The 21,245-nt window shown below is 38.6% G+C and overlaps 1 protein-coding gene across 1 annotated transcript in view; it reads right to left on the bottom strand.

The window, feature by feature from the left end:
* Window positions 1-21,245, bottom strand: part of LOC126483951 (zinc finger protein Xfin-like) — a 345,327-nt gene that overhangs the window by 172,991 nt on the left and 151,091 nt on the right. Inside the window, exon 7 of the mRNA XM_050107239.1 lies at window positions 17,514-17,610. Coding sequence (XP_049963196.1) covers window positions 17,514-17,610 — 97 coding nt within the window. The remainder of the gene's footprint in view (window positions 1-17,513; window positions 17,611-21,245) is intronic.

Below are 21,245 nucleotides of genomic sequence, written 5' to 3' on the forward strand. Positions count from 1 at the left end.
ATAAATGGGAGAAAAATTTGGCATCTATTTAAATTAAATTACTTATCATAATGAATAATTTTGTGCTTCTTTAAGAAACTATGACTAAAATTACTGTCTGCCTTTCTGGCATATAAGATCACATTCAAAAATAAAATTTTTTAAATTATGAAAAAAAGTTGGTGACAATGTGTCCATACAATCGGTTAATGAAGTTTATAATTATTGACTATGACACAGAACCATGGACCTTGCTGTTGGTGGGGAGGCTTGCGTGCCTCAACAATACACATGGCCATACCATAGCTGCAACCACAACGGAGGGGTATCTGTTGAGAGGCCAGACAAACATGTGGTTCCTGAAGAGGGGCAGCAGCCTTTTCAGTAGTTGCAGGGGCAACAATCTGGATGATTGACTGACCTGGTCTTGTAACACTAACCAAAACGGCCTTGCTGTGCTGGTACTGCGAACGGCTGAAAGCAAGGGAAAACTACAGCCATAATTTTTCCTGAGGGCATGCAGGTTTACTGTATTGTTAAATGATGATGACGTCCTCTTGGGTAAAATATTCCGGAGGTAAAATAGTCCCCCATTCGGATCTCCGGGCGGGGACTACTCAAGGGGACGTCGTTAGCAGGAGGAAGAAAACGCGTTCTACGGATCGGAGTGTGGAAGGTCAGATTCCATTCAGGAGGAACAAGAATTTTGGTCAGGTGAATACAGGGTTATAAATACAAAATCAAATAGTGGTAATGCAGGAGAAGGTTTAATAATGAATAAAAAAATAGGAATGCGGGTAAGCTACTACAAACTGCATAGTGAACGCATTATTGTGCCCAAGATAGACACAAAGCCCACGCCTACTACAGTAGTACAAGTTTATATGCCAAATATGTCTGCAGATGATGAAGAAATTGATGAAATGTATGATGAGATAAAATAAATTATTCAGGTAGTGAAAGGAGACGAAAATTTAATAGTCATGGGTGACTGGAATTCGTCAGTAGGAAAAGGGAGAGAAGGAAAAATAGTAGGTGAATATAGATTGGGGCTAAGAAATGAAAGAGGAAGCCCTCTGGTAGAATTCTGCACAGAGCATAACTTAATCATAGCTAACATTTGGTTCAAGAATCATAAAAGAAGGTTGTATACATGGAAGAACCCTGGAGGTACTAAAAGGTTTCAGATAGATTATATAATGATAAGACAGAGAATCAGGAACCAAGTTTTAAATTGTAAGACATTTCCAGGGGCAGATGTGGACTCTGACCACAATCTATTGGTTATGAACTGTAGATTAAAACTGAAGAAACTGCAAAAACGTGGTAATTTAAGGAGATGGGACCTGGATAAACTGAAAGAACCAGACGTTGTACTGAGTTCCAGGGAGAGCATAAGGGAACACCTGACACAAATGGGGGAAAGAAATACAGTAGAAGAAGAATGGGTAGCTCTGAGAGATGAACTAGTAAAGCCAGCAGAGGATCGGTAAAAAGACGAGGGCTAGCAGAAATCCTTGGGTAATAGAGGAAATATTGAATTTATGTGATGAAAGGAGAAAATACAAAAGTGCAGTAAATGAAGCAGGCAAAAAGGAATACAAACATCTCAAAAATGATATCAACAGGAAGTGCAAAATGGCTAAGCAGGGATGGCTAGAGGACAAATGTAAGGATGTAGAGGCTTATCTCACTAGGGGTAAGATAGATACTGCCTACAGGAAAATTAAAGAGGCCTATGGAGAAAGGAGAACCACTTGCATGAATATCAAGAGCTCAGATGGATACCCAATTCTAAGCAAAGAAGAGAAAGCAGAAAGATGGATGGAGTATATAGAGGGTCTATACAAGGGCAATGTACCTGAGCACAATATTATGGAAATGGAACAGGATCTAGATGAAGATGAAATGGAAGATAGGATACGGCGTGAAGAGTATGACAGAGCACTGAAAAGACCTATGTTGAAACAAGGCCCCAGGAGTAGACAACATTCCATTAGAACTACTGACGGCCTTGGGAGAACCAGTCCTGACAAAACTCTACCATCTGGTGAGCAAGATGTATGAGACAGGCGAAATACCCTCAGACTTCAAGAAGAATATAATAATTCCAATCCCAAAGATAGCAGGTGTCGACAGATGTGAAAATTACCGAACTATCAGTTTAATAAGTCACAGCTACAAAATACTAACGTGAATGCTTTACAGGGGAATGGAAAAACTAGTAGAAGCCGACTCGGGGAAGATCAGTTTGGATTCTGTAGAAATATTGGAACACGTGCGGCAATACTGACCTTACAACTTATCTTAGAAGAAATATTAAGAAAGGGAAACGTACGTTTCTAGCATTTGTAGACTTAGAGAAAGCTTTTGACAATGTTGACTGGAATACTCTCTTTCAAATTCTAAAGATGGCAGGGGTAAAATACAGGGAGCGAAAGGCTATTTACAATTTGTACAGAAAACAGATGGCAGTTATAAGAGTCGAGGGGGCATGAAAGGGAAGCAGTGGTTGGGAAGGGAGTGAGACAGTGTTGTAGCCTCTCCCCAATGTTATTCAATCTGTATATTGAGCAAGCAGTAAAGGAAACAAAAGAAAAATTCGGAGTAGGTACTAAAATCCATGGAGAGGAAATAAGAACTTTGCGGTTCGCTGATGATATTGTAATTCTGTCAGAGACAGCAAAGGACTTGGAAGAGCAGTTGAATGGAATGGACAGTGTCTTGAAAGGAGGATATAAGATTAACATCAACAAAAGCAAAACGAGGATAATGGAATGTAGTCGAATTGAGTCGGGTGATGCTGAGGGAATTAGGTTAGGAAATGAGTCACTTAAAGTAGTAAAGGAGTTTTGCTATTTGGGGAGCAAAATAACTGATGATGGTCGAAGTAGAGAGTAGACTGGCAATGGCAAGGAAAGTGTTTCTGAAGAAGAGAAATTTGTTAACATCGAGTATAGATTTAAGTGTCAGGAAGTCGTTTCTGAAAGTATTTGTATGGAGTGTACCATGTATGGAAGTGAAATATGGACGATAAATAGTTTGGACAAGAAGAGAATATAAGCTTTTCAAACGTGGTGCTACAGAAGAATCCTGAAGATTAGATGGGTATATCACATAACTAATGAGGAGGTATTGAATAGAATTGGGGAGAAGAGGAGTTTGTGGCGTAGCTTGACAAGAAGAAGGAACTGGTTGGTAGGACACGTTCTGAGGCATCAAGGGATCACAAATTTAGCAATGGAGGGCAGCGTGGAGGGTAAAAATCGTAGAGGGAGACCAAGAGATGAATACACTAAGCAGATTCAGAAGTACTGGGAGATGATGAAGCTTGCACAGGATAGAGTAGCATGGAGAGCTGCATCAAACCAGTCTCAGGACTGAAGACCACAACAACAGCAAAAACATGACACGGAGAAGATACACAAATTCAATGCATGAAGAAGAGTCATAAAAATAGAAACAGACATTGATTATGTGGTTCACCTGCTAAAATATCAATTTGCAATTGCATGTAAATGCAAATCAGCTAATCTCAACTCCAGTAATAAAATGTCATTCATATTAGAGAAATTTACAACACAGACTATCAGTTGCCAGACACTTTTAGAGTAACAAGACAGAAGATTAGTGTAACACAAATTTGATGCAAATTCATCAATCAGAAGAGGAGATTAAGATTAGCTGCAGCTTTGGTACTTTTTGGCATGACTGATCTTCAGCAGTGGAAGAAATTATGGTAGCACAGCAATTAAACCTGAACTGGGAACTGCCAGTCGATGCAATTGACCACTGGGCTATGGCACTTATACACGATACGTGAACTACTGCTCAAAAAATCTCTGATACTTTACTTGTAAATCTTCAGAGAGAACCCCAACCACGCAAAGTATTCTAGCAGCTTGAAAGGGGCACCTGCCTGCTTCCATTCAGACAGTTTGAGCCAAATTGGTGAGCCCATGTAATGTAACATTATAGGCTGTGGCCACCTTTGAATGAAATCTGTGATACCTCACTGATCCAAGGTAGCCAATACTACAGCACGACGTAAACACAAAGTCATGTAATGAGCACATATTGTAACAGAAGTGTGAGGTTAACTCAAGTTTCTTCACATACTTTGAACATAATTATCATGATCTGTTACTGAAATGTAATGAAATATTCAATGAACATAAACATATGCTGAAAGGCACATTTACAAAATTCTTCCAGTGAAATCTATTGGTTACTTCAATTTCATTTAATGAAAAGACCCAGGAAACATGTCAGCAACAAACTCCATTCAGTAACTACAAACATATTGTGTATTATAAATTACATGTTATTGTAAAATTACATTTTCTGCATTTTGGAAATGTAAATGATATTCTTTCGATTTGTTTGTTATTGTGGAATATGAGTAGTGATTTATACATCTAAATTCTGTAGGTTATTCTCAACAACTGTTTAACTTTTCATAGAATTCATCAAAATTAACATTCTGAACAATGTAAACAGCTAAATTCTCGTTGTTAAAACAAATATAAGAAGAGACTGCAACAGCCAAAAGAGAGTCAGTCATTGGTTCAATTTTGTCAATCTCATGTGAGATCATTTGCTGTGCAAATAAACAATGTTTCAAAAAAAATATCACTTTTCACCTACATCACTTCAGCAGAAACTGACAACAAATTAAAACCAGAGATTGGACTAGTTAAACAACTGAATAACTGGAAATAATTACGCATGAAATCATCATGAAAGACAGAAAAAAGATAAGGTCTTTAAATATCTTTTTCTTTCTTTTGTGTAGTAGTGATGGACAGCGTGTTAGGTCATGTGAACTGTAAACCATTTCTATTACTTGTGTGTAAATTATGCAGAACTGTGCAAAATGCAAAATTAAGTAGCTAATCAATTTCTGTCTAAGCAAATCAAGAAGCTTCCTAAAGAACAACTCAGGACACAGATCAAAGAACTAATTAACAGACTGATCAATAAAATAAATGTAAGGACTAACATTTCAGCCAATAAAATTGACACATCAAAAAAGAATTTGGCCAGTAAAATTGGTACTACGTACAATGAAATATAAAAAAAGTGATAAAAGAGATTGCAAAACTCAATAATTCAATTGTGGAATCAAAACAGCAAATTTATGATATAATCAGAAACTTGTGGACTTTTGATTGTCGAGAAATCTAAGGCAGAACAAGCAAATGAACAGGCGAATCTTGACTTTCAGAACAAGTTGAGTAATGAAATAACAGCTGAAAATGTTTGTGTATCTGACGAAATTTGTAATGACAATTTAATTAAGAAGTGTGAAGACAGAGTAGATGTTTTATATGTCATGTGATGTAGTTTAAAACAGTCTAGTTATTCTGTGCAGTGACCACATAGAAACAGACATTTTGTGTTAAATATAAGATGCTGAAGGTGTTGCAACTGAGGTGTCTGATTTAGTCAGTTTTCCAGTGGACTGTACAAATAGTTTTTGAAACCTGTTGAATGTGAGAGATACCTTTGGAAGAAAATACGTAAAACTTGAAAATAAACTACTGTGTAGGAATGTTTATTAAGAGATTTGTGAAAATCTAAAGCTAAGCTGGTGGGAGTCATATGCAAAGAAATTTTGCAGTCAGTTTAAAAACATGTGAAACAAGTTAGCACTGACATAGTGAATGATGTAGACTTCTGCAAGACACTTAAATCTTGTGAGAAATCATATAACTCTGATACACCAACTGCTTGTGCTGTTCAGGAACTATACAGCACCATGCTGAAGGAAGATTCTGGTAATACTAAAGACCCAGAATAAAATGTTCACTCTGCAGTGGAGTGTGCCCTTATATGAAACTTCCTGGCCGCAACTGTGTGCCAGACTGAGACTCCAACTTGGTACCTTTGGCTTTCATGGGCCAGTGCTCTACAAAATTTCATATCAGTGCACATTCAGCTACAGAGTAAAAATTTCATTCTGAACACATCCCCCGGGCTGTGGCTATGCCATGTATCCGCAAAATCCTTTCTTCCAGGAGTGCTGCTCTTGCAAATTTCACAAGAGAGCTTCTGTGAAGTTTAGAAGGTAGGAGACGACGTGCTCACAGAAGTAAAGCTGCGAGAATGGATCATGAGTCATGAGTCATGCTTGTGCAGCTCAGCCAGTAGAGCACTTGCCCGCGAAAGACTAAGGTCCTGAGTTTGTGTCTTGGTCTGGCACACAGTAAAAATCTACTAGGAAGTTTCAATGCTGAAGATGTCACTGACTTGTGTAATAGGCACAATTCTAACTTTATATTATGCAGGACACTGTCCGCCTCGATAGCTGAGTGGTCAGTGCGACGGAATGCTAAGGGGCCCAGGTTCGATCCCTGGCTGGGTTGGAGATTTTCTCTGCTCAGGGACTGGGTGTTGTGTTGTCTTCATCATCATCATATCCCCATTGATGCGCAAGTCGCCGAAGTGGCGTCATCTCAAAAGACTTGCACCAGGCGACCAGTCTACCTGATGGGAGGCCCTAGCCACACGTCATTTCAGTACAGTGAGTAAGCTGTTATATCAGGAAATTACCTAGTATAGAAAGTTTTCTCAAAGTTTTAATGGAATGAATTACTGATATTTTTTTATTTAGGATATTAAGTTGAGAGATCCTTGCGTTTTGCTGCCAGAGAGTATAATTTCACACGTGGACATGTCAACTAGACATCTGTAGATCTAATATATGATTCAGCTTACTGTGTAATGATTAACATTAAAGATTAGATAGCATTTTGCCTTGTTGAATTGGTTATGGTAATGACTGACAACAGGGAACATAATCCTTTGTGAAGGGTAATGATCTGAAAACTGGATAATTATTATTTAGGTGAAGTTTGAAACTTTAGGTTTGCTTAGATGTTACTTACTAACTGACAATTACAAGAAAGTTAGTCCGCAGGTAATATGGTTTGTTCCAAAATGAGCTCACAGCAAATAAATGATTTTACTACTGCTATATATAATTAAGGGAGAAGTAAGAGGAGGTAGTAGAAATCTTAACAGGGCTTATGCGTTAAAGTTAACTAGTGACTGTATTTTGTTTACCAGGTGTTGTTCTGGAGGCAATTAGTAGAATGATTATCTAAAAGAGAATTTAGCTGTTGGAAAGATTACAATGTTCTCATGCATTTAGTAAAAATCAAGTGCTAGAAATATTCCAGTATAATAACATAGGTTAAACTTCTGAATGATCACATAGTTCATGAAAAACTTACACTATACTATGACCTGTGATAACTAATGATGACTTTGTTTACTGTGTGATGCATCAATTTTGCCTTGCACTAAATTCATTAATACTTTTACAAATTATGTACCAGTTTACTGAGACCTCTGAACTGTGTTAGTAACTGATCTGCTGTAGATGACTTGTAATAATTACACTGAAGAATGAGTATCCCTTAAGGTGACTGAAAATTAAGCTGTTGATAACAAAATGATTAGTGTAATTAACAAAATTAATTAACATGCAGTACTAATTAGCCATATTTATTAATTATAAGATATAAAAAAGTGCTTTACACTTGCAATGCTAACTAGGATTTCATGACATTTTTGTGAATACTTACATTTCCAATATTTCTTGCAGTGTGACTACTTTCTTGTTTTGTTAGACGAGGAATATTATTGAGCTGGGTAATATGAAGGGAAATCAGTGATTAACATTAATGTTGGTAATCTGCAATTAATTAAGTTTTGTACATAGCTGCATTTTTAATTTTTAATTTTTTTGCTAACTTTAACATTAGGTGTCTTTATGAGAAAGCATTATTTACTACTGTTATGTTAAGCTAGTCCCTGGTTCAGATTTATTGTAGTAATTGTAACAACATATGAAAATTTAATTGTGAGTGGATGCTTAAGAAATTTTTTTGAAGTCATTCATTTGGTTATGCTTTCTTAATTTGCATTTCATTATGGAATTGAGGCGACTCTTGTGCTGTAATTCAATTTCATGTGGATTTATCAGTTCATTCTGTCATATATTGTAGTTGCACTTTAATAATTGTTGCAATTTATCCTGGAATATTGTGATTATCATGAAGTTTTTTTGCAAAATTTTACTTGTTATGTGTAAAACTAAGAAAGGCAGGGGGCAGGGGGTTAATTCTTGCATCATCCTATAGCAATGAAAATTAATAACTAATGGAAGAATATAGAAGTATTTATGTGTTATGCTGGAAACGGAGAGATAAATGTAAATATTTGCCACCTGTTACAGCAATTTTTGCTTGCTCCATCTGTGTTTTATGACATTTGTTGAGCATTACAGAAGAATAGCAGTCAGACATTGTAAATTCTATGAAAGCCTTGTAAGAATCGAGTTAGAGAAGTTATACCCACTCTTTTCCTGATATGAATGAACCAATGATGGCTAATGTGGTTCAGAATATTGTCTATGTTGTGATGATGATCAAGTGAATTTTGTTTTGCTACTTTCACTATTTTGTAATTTTGTTGGGATAGTGAATCACTGTGGGTTTATTGTGACAGTGATGAGTAGAATGACATGTTAGGTATTCAACACTGATCAGCGACAACATTATGACTGCCGACCTACTATCGATATAAACCCGTCCAGCCGCTAGCAGCATCACCTGGCGAGGAATGACTGCTAGTCAGACACATGCACGGTGCATGTAGTATCAGTGAGTGTGCTGTCCATATGTAGAATGGAGAAGGCGTGTGACGTATCTGAGTTTGACCAAGGGCAGATTGTGATGATCCAGAGACTGGGCAACAGCATTTTGGAAATTACACAGCTTGTCAGGTGTTTGAGGAGTGCTGTGGTGAGTGTCTTCAAAACGAGGAGAACCAAGGTGAAACCACATCCAGACATCTTCGGGTTGGGTGGCCACTCCTAATTACAATTGTTGGACGTCACAGGCTGGGCAGACTGGTGAAACAGGACAGGCAGTGAACCATGGTGGAACTAACTTCAGACTTTAATGCTGGGCAAAATACCAGTGTGTGTGAACACACAGTGCACCAAACACCACCTAATGAAGGGCCTCCACTATGACTGAAATGGGCACATGACCATCCGCACTGGATACTGGAACAGTGGCAGAGTGTTGCATGATCTAATGAATCCCAATACCTTCTTCATCATGTCAATGGGAGAGCACAAATGTGTCATCTTCCAGGTGAACAGCTTCTTGACACCTGTACTACAGGACCGAGACAAGGTGGCGGCAGCTTCATTATGCCCTGGGGAATATTCACGTGCACATCCATTGGTCCAATCGAGCTAGTGTGAGGCAGCATCATGATGGCCAAGAAGTATCGTACACTGACTGCAGACCACGTAAATCCCTTCATGACCATCATGTTTCCTGACAGCAGTGGCATTTTTCAACAAGATAATGTGTTATGTCACAATGCCAGGAGTGTGATGGAATGGTTCGTGGAACACAGTGGCGAGTTCCAATCGATGTGCTGGGCCCCCAACTCGCCAGATCTGGTTCCAATTGGACATATCTGGGATATGGCTGAACATGTCGTCAAAGCTCGTCACCCCCCCCCCCCCCCTCTTCCTCCCCAGAATTAGGTGACTTGTATGTGCAGATGTGGTGTAAGATCACTCCACCAACCTACAAAGGCCTCATTGCTTCCATGCCACAACACATCGCTGCTGTTATCTGTGCCAAAGGTGGAGATAAATAGTTGCTCATAATGTTTCAGCTGATCAATGCACGTGAATTATTACACTGATGCAAGGGCACTTTAAGAATAATGAAGATCACATGGATTATTGTGTTGACGTTGTTGATAAGGATGGTATTAATTTGACAATGATCCCATAGTAGTGATTATGATGATGTTGAATGATGAAGCTACGGTTATGGGCTTTGTGTTAAGCAATGTGGTAAAGCATGTTCATGCAGTCTTGTGGAATGGATTGCTGGTAAAAATATCTGTAATATTGTGAGAGTAATTAATGAAAGTACCTGTGACAAGACAAAATCTTAATCTTGTGAACAGCTAATTTTGCAAATACGTTGATGAAGCAATGTCTAAATTAAACTGTAAACTGTATGTTGAGTAGAGATGTGTGGTCTAAAGAACAAGTAAATCCAATGGTGTTAACTGAACTGCTGACTGAAATAACATAAAAATCTATGAACTGTAACACTGAAACCAAATTTGAAATCCTTGCTAACTATTGATGACAGTGCTGCTAAGGCACAGTCATCAAACACAGACTTCCAAAATTCCTTCACCAAAGAAGACAAAGCAAATATTATAGAATTCCAATCAAAAACAGCTGCCAACCTGAATAACTTAGAAGTAGATATCCCCACAGTAGCAAAGCAACTTAATTCACTTAGTAAAATCAAGTCTTCCGGACCAGATTGCATACCAATTACTCTCTTTCAGAGTATGCTGATGGAATAGCTCCCTATTTAACAATCATATACAACCACTTGCTTGACGAAAGATCTGTACCCAGAGACTGGAAAGTTGTACAGGTCACACTAATATTCAAGAAAGGCAATGGGAGTAATCCACTAAATTACAGGTTGATATCATTAATGTTGATATGCAGTAGAATTTTGAAACTTACATTGTTTTCAAACATTATTAATTACCTCGAAGAGAATGTTCTACTGACACATAGTCAACACACATTAAAGAAGCACAACAAGCTCTTTAATCACACAAAGTGCTGAATGCTTCTGACAAGGATTTAAAACCGATTCCATATTTCTATATTTCCAGAAGGCATTCGACACCACACCTCACAAGCAGCTTTTGATCAAATTTCTTGCTTATGTAATATTATTTCAGTTATGCAAATGGATTCGTGATTTCCTGTCAGAGTGGTCACAGTTCACTGTAACTGATGGAAAGATACCAAGTAAAACAGATGTGATTTCTGGCATTCGCAAAGGTAGTGTTATATGCCCTCTGCTGCTCCTTATCTATACACGAGGCCTGTTCATGAAGTTCTGGAACTTTGTCCATGAAATTTTTCTGCACTTACTCTTTACTTATTGTGCATGGTCTCCTTCAAAATACTCTTCTCCACAACTGATATGCCAGTCCCAATGTCTATTCCCCTTCCAGAAGCAGTCCTGGTATGCCTCTTGATGTATCACGTACAGCGCCAACTGCAAATTTTCTTTTATCTCATTTATTGTTGCAAATCTTTGCCCTTTCAATGGGGATTTCAACTTTGGAAATAAAAATTTCATAACAAAACGTTCACAGGGTCCTGGTCTGGAGAGTACAGAGCCTGTGTCAGCATAGTGATATCATTTTTCGTGCAATTGTCATGCACTATCAGGGATAATGTGCGGGTGCATTATCATGATGCATGAGTCATGAATTGTCTCACATTTTCTCACAGGCATCGCAACAGGTCCAATGGTACCATGTGACACAAATTCATGATGAACTAATCCTTCACAGTCAATTAAAACTATCAGCATGATTTTGAGATTTGAACTGACCTGACAAGCTTTCTTGGTCTTGGAGAACCTTTCTTGACAGATCATGAAGATTGAACCTTGCTTTCAACATCATAACTGTAGACCTTCATCTCATCACCAGTCACGATTCTCTTAAGGAACATCTAATTCTCATTTGTGTGATCCAAAAGCTCTTCACAGATTGCAAGGCGAAGGTCTTTCTGGACTTGACTCATGAGCCACGGAATAAACTTGGTGGAAACTACACACATTCCGAGATGCTGTGTCAGGGTTTCATGACATGATCCAACTGAAATATTATATTCTTCTGTAGTCTCTCGGACAGTCAGTCTTTGACTGGCATGCACAATTTTTTTGACATTCCATGGATGAGCGTCATTGGTAGACTTTGAAGAGCATACTGAACGAGGATCACCTTTAACTTATGTCCAGCCATTTTTAAACCATGTGAACCATTTGTATCACTGAGTATGGCTTAAGCTCTCATCACTGTAGGCTTCCTGCACCATTTGCTGTGACTGTATAAACGTTTTCTTAAGTTTCATGCAAAATTTAATGCACACATGTTGCTCCTCTAACTCTGCCATCTCGACACAACATTCTATTCAGTACAGTACTGAACAATAACTAACACATGTATAACAATGAAACTTCTGGCAGCTTTAAACACAGGCTTGTGCAGGGAGGCCAACAGCATTTCACTTCAACACACCATTGATATGGAATTATGAATGTTCTGGAATTTTTTGAACAGACCTCATAAAAGATTTAGGAGACAATCTGAGCAGTCGTCTTACATTGTTTGCATATGATGCTGTTGTTTATCGTCTTGTAAAGTCATCAGAAGATCAAAACAAATTCCAATGTGATGCGAAAAGGTGCAGAAATTGGCACTTGGCCCTACATAATGAAAAATGTGTGGTCATCCACATGAGACACAAAAGGAATCCATTAAATGTTTGTTACATGATAAATCAATCAAATCTAAAGGTCATTAATTCAACTAAATAGCTAGGGGGAAGGTGAACCAAAGACTGTGTCTTATTGGCAGAACTCTTAGAAGATGCAAAAAAAACTACTAAAGATACTGCCTACACTACCCTTATCTGTCCTCTTTTGGTGTAGTGTTGCATCATGTGTGATCCTTACCAGATAGGAGTAACAGAGTACATCGAGAAAGTTCTAAGAAGGGTAGCAAGTTTTGTATTTTCGAGATATAGGAAACAAAGTGTCACAGATATGAAACACGATTTGGGGTGGACATCATTAAATCAAAGGTCTTTTTCATAACAGAGAGACTTTCTCATGAAATTTCAGTCACCAACTTTCTCCCCCGAACGTGAAATTATTTTTTTGATGCTGACCTACATACAGAAAAATGATCATCATAACAAAATAAGGGAAATCGGAGCTTGCAGGGAAACATATAGGTGTTTGTTTTTTCTGTGCACTGTTCAAGTGTGGAATATTAGAGGATTATTGTTATTGCAATTCAATGAACCCTCTTTCAGGTACTGACGTGTGATTTGCAGAGTAACCATGTAGATGTAGATGTAGATACTTCCTATGTGCAATACTTTGGGAAGGGAAGGGGTAAATGAAACATTATAGACCATCTTTAAACAAAATCTGTAATACCTGAGCAATCCAGAGTTGTTGTTGTTGTGATCTTCAGTCCTGAGACTGGTTTGATGCAGCTCTCCATGCTACTCTATCCTGTGCAAGCTTCTTCATCTCCCAGTACCTACTGCAACCTACATCCTTCTGAATCTGCTTAGTGTATTCATCTCTTGGTCTCCCTCTACGATTTTTACCCTCCACGCTGCCCTCCAATGCTGAATTTGTGATCCCTTGACGCCTCAAAACATGTCCTACCAACCGATCCCTTCTTCTAGTCAAGTTGTGCCACAAACTTATCTTCTCCCCAATCCTATTCAATACCTCCTCATTAGTTACGTGATCTACCCACCTTATCTTCAGCATTCTTCTGTAGCACCACATTTCGAAAGCTTCTATTCTCTTCTTGTCCAAACTGGTTATCGTCCATGTTTCACTTCCACACATGGCTACACTCCATACAAATACTTTCTTTATATCCTCTCTACTTCGACCATCATCAGTTATTTTACTCCCTAAATAGCAAAACTCCTTTACTACTTTAAGTGTCTCATTTCCTAATCTAATCCCCTCAGCATCACCCGATTTAATTTGACAATATTCCATTATCCTCGTTTTGCTTTTGTTGATGTTCATCTTATATCCTCCTTTCAAGACACTGTCCATTCAGTTCAACTGCTCTTCCAAGTCCTTTGCTGTCTCTGACAGAATTACAATGTCATCGGCGAACCTCGAAGTTTTTACTTCTTCTCCATGAATTTTAATACCTACTCCAAATTTTTCTTTTGTTTCCTTTACTGCTTGCTCAATATACAGATTGAATAACATCAGGGAGAGGCTACAACCCTGTCTCACTCCTTTCCCAACCACTGCTTCCCTTTCATGCCCCTCGACTCTTATAACTGCCATCTGGTTTCTGTACAAATTGTAAATAGCCTTTCGCTCCCTGTATTTTACCCCTGCCACCTTCAGAATTTGAAAGAGAGTATTCCAGTTAACGTTGTCAAAAAGCTTTCTCTAAGTCTACAAATGCTAGAAACGTAGGTTTGCCTTTTCTTAATCTTTCTTCTAAGATAAGTCGTAAGGTTAGTATTGCCTCACGTGTTCCAACATTTCTACGGAATCCAAACTGATCTTCCCCGAGGTCCGCTTCTACCAGTTTTTCCATTCGTCTGTAAAGAATTCGCGTTAGTATTTTGCAGCTGTGACTTATTAAACTGATAGTTCGGTAATTTTCACATCTGTCGACACCTGCTATCTTTGGGATTGGAATTATTATATTCTTCTTGAAGTCTGAGGGTATTTCGCTTGTCTCATACATCTTGCTCACCAGATGGTAGAGTTTTGTCAGGACTGGCTCTCCCAAGGCCATCAGTAGTTCTAATGGAATGTTGTCTACTCCCGGGGCGTTGTTTCGACTCAGGTCTTTCAGTGCTCTGTCAAACTCTTCACGCAGTATCATATCTCCCATTTCATCTTCATCTACATCCTCTTCCATTTCCATAATATTGTCCTCAAGTACATCGCCCTCGTATAAACCCTCTATATACTCCTTCCACCTTTCTGCCTTCCCTTCTTTGCTTAGAACTGGGTTGCCATCTGAGCTCTTGATATTCATACAAGTGGTTCTCTTCTCTCCAAAGGTCTCTTTAATTTTCCTGTAGGCAGTATCTATCTTACCCCTAGTGAGACAAGCCTCTACATCCTTACATTTGTCCTCTAGCCATCCCTGCTTAGCCATTTTGCACTTCCTGTCGATCTCATTTTTGAGACGTTTGTATTCCTTTTTGCCTGCTTCATTTACTGCATTTTTATATTATCTCCTTTCATCAATTAAATTCAATATTTCTTCTGTTACCCAAGGATTTCTATTAGCCCTCGTCTTTTTACCTACTTGATCCTCTGCTGCCTTCACTACTTCATCCCTCAGAGCTACCCATTCTTCTTCTATTGTATTTCTTTCCCCCATTCCTGTCAATTGTTCCCTTATGCTCTCCCTGAAACTCTGTACAACATCTGGTTCTTTCAGTTTATCCAGGTCCCATCTCCTTAAATTCCCACCTTTTTGCAGTTTCTTCAGTCTCAATCTGCAGTTCATAACCAATAGGTTGTGGTCAGAATCCACATCTGCCCCTGGAAATGTCTTGCAATTTAAAACCTGGTTCCTAAATCTCTGTCTTACCATTATATAATCTATCTGATACCTTTTTGTATCTCCAGGATTCTTCCAGGTATACAACCTTCTTTTATGATTCTTGAACCAAGTGTTAGCTATGATTAAGTTATGCTCTGTGCAAAATTCTACAAGGCGGCTTCCTCTTTCATTTCTTCCCCCCAATCCATATTCACCTACTATGTTTCCTTCTTTCCCTTTTCCTACTGACGAATTCCAGTCACCCATGACTATTAAATTTTCGTCTCCCTTCACTACCTGAATAATTTCTTTTATCTCGTCATACATTTCATCAATTTCTTCATCATCTGCAGAGCTAGTTGGCATATAAACTTGTACTACTGTAGTAGGCATGGGCTTTATGTCTATCTTGGCCACAATAATGCGTTCACTATGCTGTTTGTAGTAGCTAACCCGCACTCCTATTTTTTTTTTTCATTATTAAACCTACTCCTGCAATCCAGAGTAACCAATACTAATGAATGATATACGCAAGTAGTTGATAAATGTAAAGAACATATATTGGAACAGTGCTGTGAGATCAATTCATGTTTGTTTGGGTACTTTGAAAGTAATTTTGATGATTTGTAAATGAAATATAGTTTTTACCTAAAAGTACATTCAATGAACATAAACAAATACTGAAACATACATTTATAAAATTCCTGGGGTAAAAATCTATGTTTAATGGAAAGACAAAGGAAACATGTTAGTAACAAAATCCATCCCATAAAAAAAAGATACTCTGTATTATAAATCGTGTATTATCATTTTCTGTTTTTTGGCTTTGTAAACAATATTCTCAAGAACTGTTTAATTTTTAATTGCAATAATTGAAATTAACATTTTGAACAATGTAAACAACCAAATTCCGATTGTAAAAACCTATATAAGGATAGGCTGCAACAGCCAAAAGGGTGTCAGTCATTGGTTCAATTCTGTCAAGCTTAGTGTGATGTCAATTTTTGATGGGAACAACCACTTTTCAAGAAAAATTATGTTTTGGCTACATCATATCTCTAATATTGTCATATCTATAGAAGGTGATTAACTATAACAAAGATGACCTGGACATTAAGAGGAGTCCAGGATCTGATTTACAAGTGGAGCAGACTGCATTGAACAGATACCCCAATTCATTCAAACATCAAAAATCTAAACTGAGTACTAACTCATGTAAACCCAGCAATGTGATTACCTTTTACACTGACCTATGCCCTACTGTTAGATTTCTGTTTGAAGTGGTACTACCTAACTCTCACATTCTTTTCCAGCGATCTAATGGAACTGGGCCTCTTTAGCAGACCACCTACAGAAAACACTTTCATACTAAATTTCCTCGCATATTCACCACAATCCATAGCGTTTTGACTCTCAAGGGTCGTAATCATGATAAAGTTGAATATATCAATTTTAATTTTATGTATACCATCTGAACTGTTCGAATACATTTACATTTTGTAATTAATAGCTTAACAATGTGAGGAATTAAAAAAGATGGTAGCAACAAGAATCAAACATGTCCCAACCAGTCAATGCACTTGATGACTTGGCCACAGAATCACTACATCAACTGCTCCAAAAAATCCCTCATACTTTATGCCTGCACAATAAGTTACACGCACATTCAAAGAAAAATACTAACCTGATGCTATGAGCAATGTAACACTCACAGCATCCAAAGAGATGATGTTACATCTGAGTATGCATCGTCGAAAACAGCTGCATCCCTTGTCTGAGTTGATCATAGCATATCTCACAATCATTTCAGCACTCGACACTGGTCTCTAGTTATCATGGAAAGATCGCTACATAAAATCTATTTCATTTGAATACCAGAATGCATTTGAAGATAAATGGCATAAGTTTAGTGTGGATTCAGACTTGCATTCGAAGAGAAATGGCATAATTCTAGTACAATATTTACAGTGTGCTGTAGTACATAACAGATGGTAACCGGCCGCCACTCTTCCCTACTTCCATTTATGTGCTTCTGGGCATTTATAGAAGCATAATAAAGTTACAGCAGTATTTTCACAGTTCCTGGCATGGCAGTACCACACAAGCAATAAGCAATTAATTAGACTAGCAAGTCAGATGCCTCTGTTGTCTGTTGCACTTGGAATAAATATCAGTCAATTCTCAATTCTATGTTCACCATCTAAAATGAAGTAACTTAATGAAGCCTCACTAAATCTTAAAAGATGCATCAGCTTCATTCATATCAGATCCTTTTTTCAAGTGTGATGTTTTTCAAATGTAAAATTTTAATTGAAAATACTTACAGCGCAGGATTTCACTGTCTGGTCACTGGAGTAGCTAAGCAAAACTGTTTCAGTGCTGCCAACAGGAACTTCTTCACAATGTATTAGTTCATCAGCCCTAAAAAAATTCACATATAGATTACAAAAAAAGCAGCATTTGCTCAAGCTAGAAGAAGAATTAATATCTGCCAATATATTCTCCTCATCAGCTGACATTTAATCCACTAAATCCAATATGCATGCTAACAATGCTGCCTCAATACATACAAGGGCTGTTCAAAAAGTAAGGGGACTTTTCAAATTGCACAGGCAATGTACATTTGATTATCGATTCTCTTTTTTTTTTTTTTTTTTTTTTTTTTTTTTTTTTTTTTTTTTTTTTTTGTTATGTTGGTTTCAAATGTATGGCAAATGCCAATGACGAACCTCATTCTGGATGCCCCAGCACATCAACAACAGATGGTAACATCGAAGCTGTGAAGCAAACCATTATGGAATATCATAAAATTCCAGTAAGAGAAGTTGCTGAGGATGTTAGCATGTCAGTCGGCTTGTGTCATGAAATTTTTTTGGATGTTTTGGGCACAAGATGCGTGTTGGTGAAGTTTGTTCCAAAACTTCTCAATTTTGATGAGAAGAACCATTGCATGAGCATTGTTCAGGAGCTCTTGAATGACATCAAAGGTGATCCTGATTTGCTCAAAAGGGTCATAACTGGTGACAAAACATGGGTTTACAATTATGAAGTAGAAAACACAGCCCAATCGTCCCACTGGAAGGATCCCGGAGAGCCAAGACCAAAAAAACATGCCAAGTTCAATCAAATGTCAAAGTTTTGCTCACTGTTTTTTTCAGTTATGGTAGTGTAGTACATCATGAATTTTTGCCTCAAGGTCGTGTGGTCAATAAGGAGTATTACCTCGACATTATGCGTCGTTTGCAAGAAACAACAGAAAACATCCAGAATTGTGGAAAAACAATTCGTGGCTTTTGCATCACGACAATGCACCTGCTGACTCATCACTGCTCGTGAGAGATTTTTTGGCCGAAAACGACACGCAATCATGCCTCAGCCACCATATTCACCAGATTTGGACCCCTGCGACTTTTTCCTGCTTCCAAAATGGAAGAGACCTATGAAAGGACAAAGATTTTCAATTATTGAGGAAATAAAAACTGCATCACTGGAAGTACTCAAGGATGTACCAAAAAGTGCTTATGAGAAGTGCTTTGAGGATTGGAAGAATCATTGGCACAAGTGTATTGTATCTGAGGGGGGGGGGGGGGGGGGGGGTTACTTTGAAGGGGACAACATGAATATTGATGAATAAATAAATATTTTTTCATAGAAATGTAAAGTTACCTTACTTTTTGAACACACCTCGCCCAATAATTAACCTCCAAGTTTGTTTTTGTCAATATGAGATCAATCTATTAGTTTTAAACTTTTCAACGTACACACCTTTAACAACCCATAGAGAAAAAGAAAGGGGCAGGAGGATGACAGAGGGAGGAGAGGGAGAGACAAAGGGAAAGGGAGAAGGAGAGGAGGGTCAGGATGGGAGAATTTGCCGGATTGCGAGTTGACGACAGTGAAGTTTGGGGTAACTAATAGCCGGTGGGATGATCCGAGAGACTGTGCAGCAGTGAAATGCGGGTCCTTCAAATTGTGCTGCAGAGCACGTCCAGTGATCAGGTGCCTCATGTGCCTGAGGCACGCACGGAAGGGAACCTCGGAGTAAGGGTAACAGTTTGAGAACGTAGTACAGTGTGACTCTGACATTATGGAGGTTAGGACAGTGACAGAAGGCAACAACGATGGATTTCGGAGGATCCTGAGCGGCGAGGGTCTCATTTTGGGACTCAATTTGAAAAAGTTGTTGTCTCGTTACGGTGAGGCATTCGAGGCTCCAATGGTACTGTGTGATGACAGAGGGGGCAGAGGATAGGGGGTGAAAAAGGGGGGGGCAGTGAAGGGGAAAGTGATAAGGGGGGGGGGGGGCGCTGATGCTTCTGAGTTTTTGAGTAGTGAGAATTGCATTAAAAAGAAGATGAGACACAACATCTTGAAAGACATGGATTCAAGCAGTTGGGAAGATACCGCATTTCTCAATTTCCAAAAAGCATTTGACTCTGTACCACACCTATGCTTATTATCGCAGGTACGATTGTATCAGATATTGAGCAAAACTGGTGACCGGATTGGGAATTTCTCAGTAAAGAGGACACAGCACTTTATGTCAGATGGAGAGGCGCTGTCAGATGTAGAAATAACTAGAGGTGTGCACCAGGGAAGTGTTTGTGTTGTATATCAATAATCTTGTAGACAATAGCAACCTCACACTTTTCGCAGATGACACAGTTATTTATGACGAAGTATTCAGTGAAAAAAGCTGCACAAATATTCAGTCAGCTCTTAATAAGATTTCAATGGTGCAAAGACTGGGAACTTACTTTAAACTTACAGAAATGTAAAACTGCATACTTCTCTGAACTAAAGAACTACGTATACTGTTACTACAACACCAATGAGTCACAGTTGATGTTGGTGAAATAATGTAAGTGCTCATATGTAAAAATCTGTAGGAATATTAAATCTAATAATCATTTAGGGTCAGTTGTATGTAGAGCTGGTGTCAGACTTTGCATTTCTCTGGAATCCTACACTGAACCAATCATGTAATACAAATACAAACACGTTCAGTCACAATTTTTTCATGTTTCATTAAATTACACGATGGGGTGTGTGTCCATCATCACAGGGTCCAAAATGCATTGCATAATTTAATGAAACATGAAAAAATTGTGATTGAAGGGTTTTTCATTCATAATATCTGGTAATTGTATCCAAGAAAGGCATATCAGTTCTGCTGTTACCATCAATATCTAAATCTACATATGATTAAAAAAGTGTATGCATGCCAAATGTCACAAAAAACTGCATAACCTAGAGCAACACCATTGTTTTATCTGGTGTCACCGCCAGACACCACACTTGCTAGGTGGTAGCCTTTAAATCGGCCGCGGTCCGTTAGTATACGTCGGACCCGCGTGTCGCCACTGTCAGTGATTGCAGACTAAGCGCCGCCACACGGCAGGTCTAGAGAGACTTCCTAGCACTCGCCCCAGTTGTACAGCCGACTTTGCTAGTGATGGTTCACTGACAATTACGCTCTCATTAGCCGAGACGATAGTTAGCATAGCCTTCAGCTACGTCATTTGCTACGACCTAGCAAGGCGCCATTGTCAATTCCTATTTATCTTGTGATGCATGTACCGTCAGACCGATGTTCACCAATTATGGATTAAAGTTACGTATTCCAGCAGCTACGTACTTTTCTTGCTAGTATAACTCCTTTAACTGTTCCAGACATCACGCCAGCCTGTGTGAGCTTAAACGCGTGCCTTTCGGCTACCCGTCACTGTGGATTGGCTGTCTTGCCAGTCCACAACATTTTACATCGATCGATCAGTGAAGTGTATAGCATCCATTAGAGTTAGCTCTGGACGATCGGCCCAGATGGCATTCAAAGTTCCATCCAGGCATTACCAATATTGCCAAAAGCCAAATGTTCAAATGTGTGTTAAATCTAATGGGACTTAACTGCTAAGGTCATCAGTCCCTAAGCTTACACACTGCTTCACCTGAATTATCCTAAGGACAAACACACACACCCATGCCCGAGGGAAGACTCGAACCTACGCCGGGGCCAGCCGCACAGTCCATGATTGCAGCGCCCTAGACCGCTCGGC

This window comes from Schistocerca serialis, chromosome 6 (genome assembly GCF_023864345.2).
Source record: "Schistocerca serialis cubense isolate TAMUIC-IGC-003099 chromosome 6, iqSchSeri2.2, whole genome shotgun sequence".
NCBI classification, from domain to species: Eukaryota; Metazoa; Arthropoda; class Insecta; order Orthoptera; family Acrididae; genus Schistocerca; species Schistocerca serialis.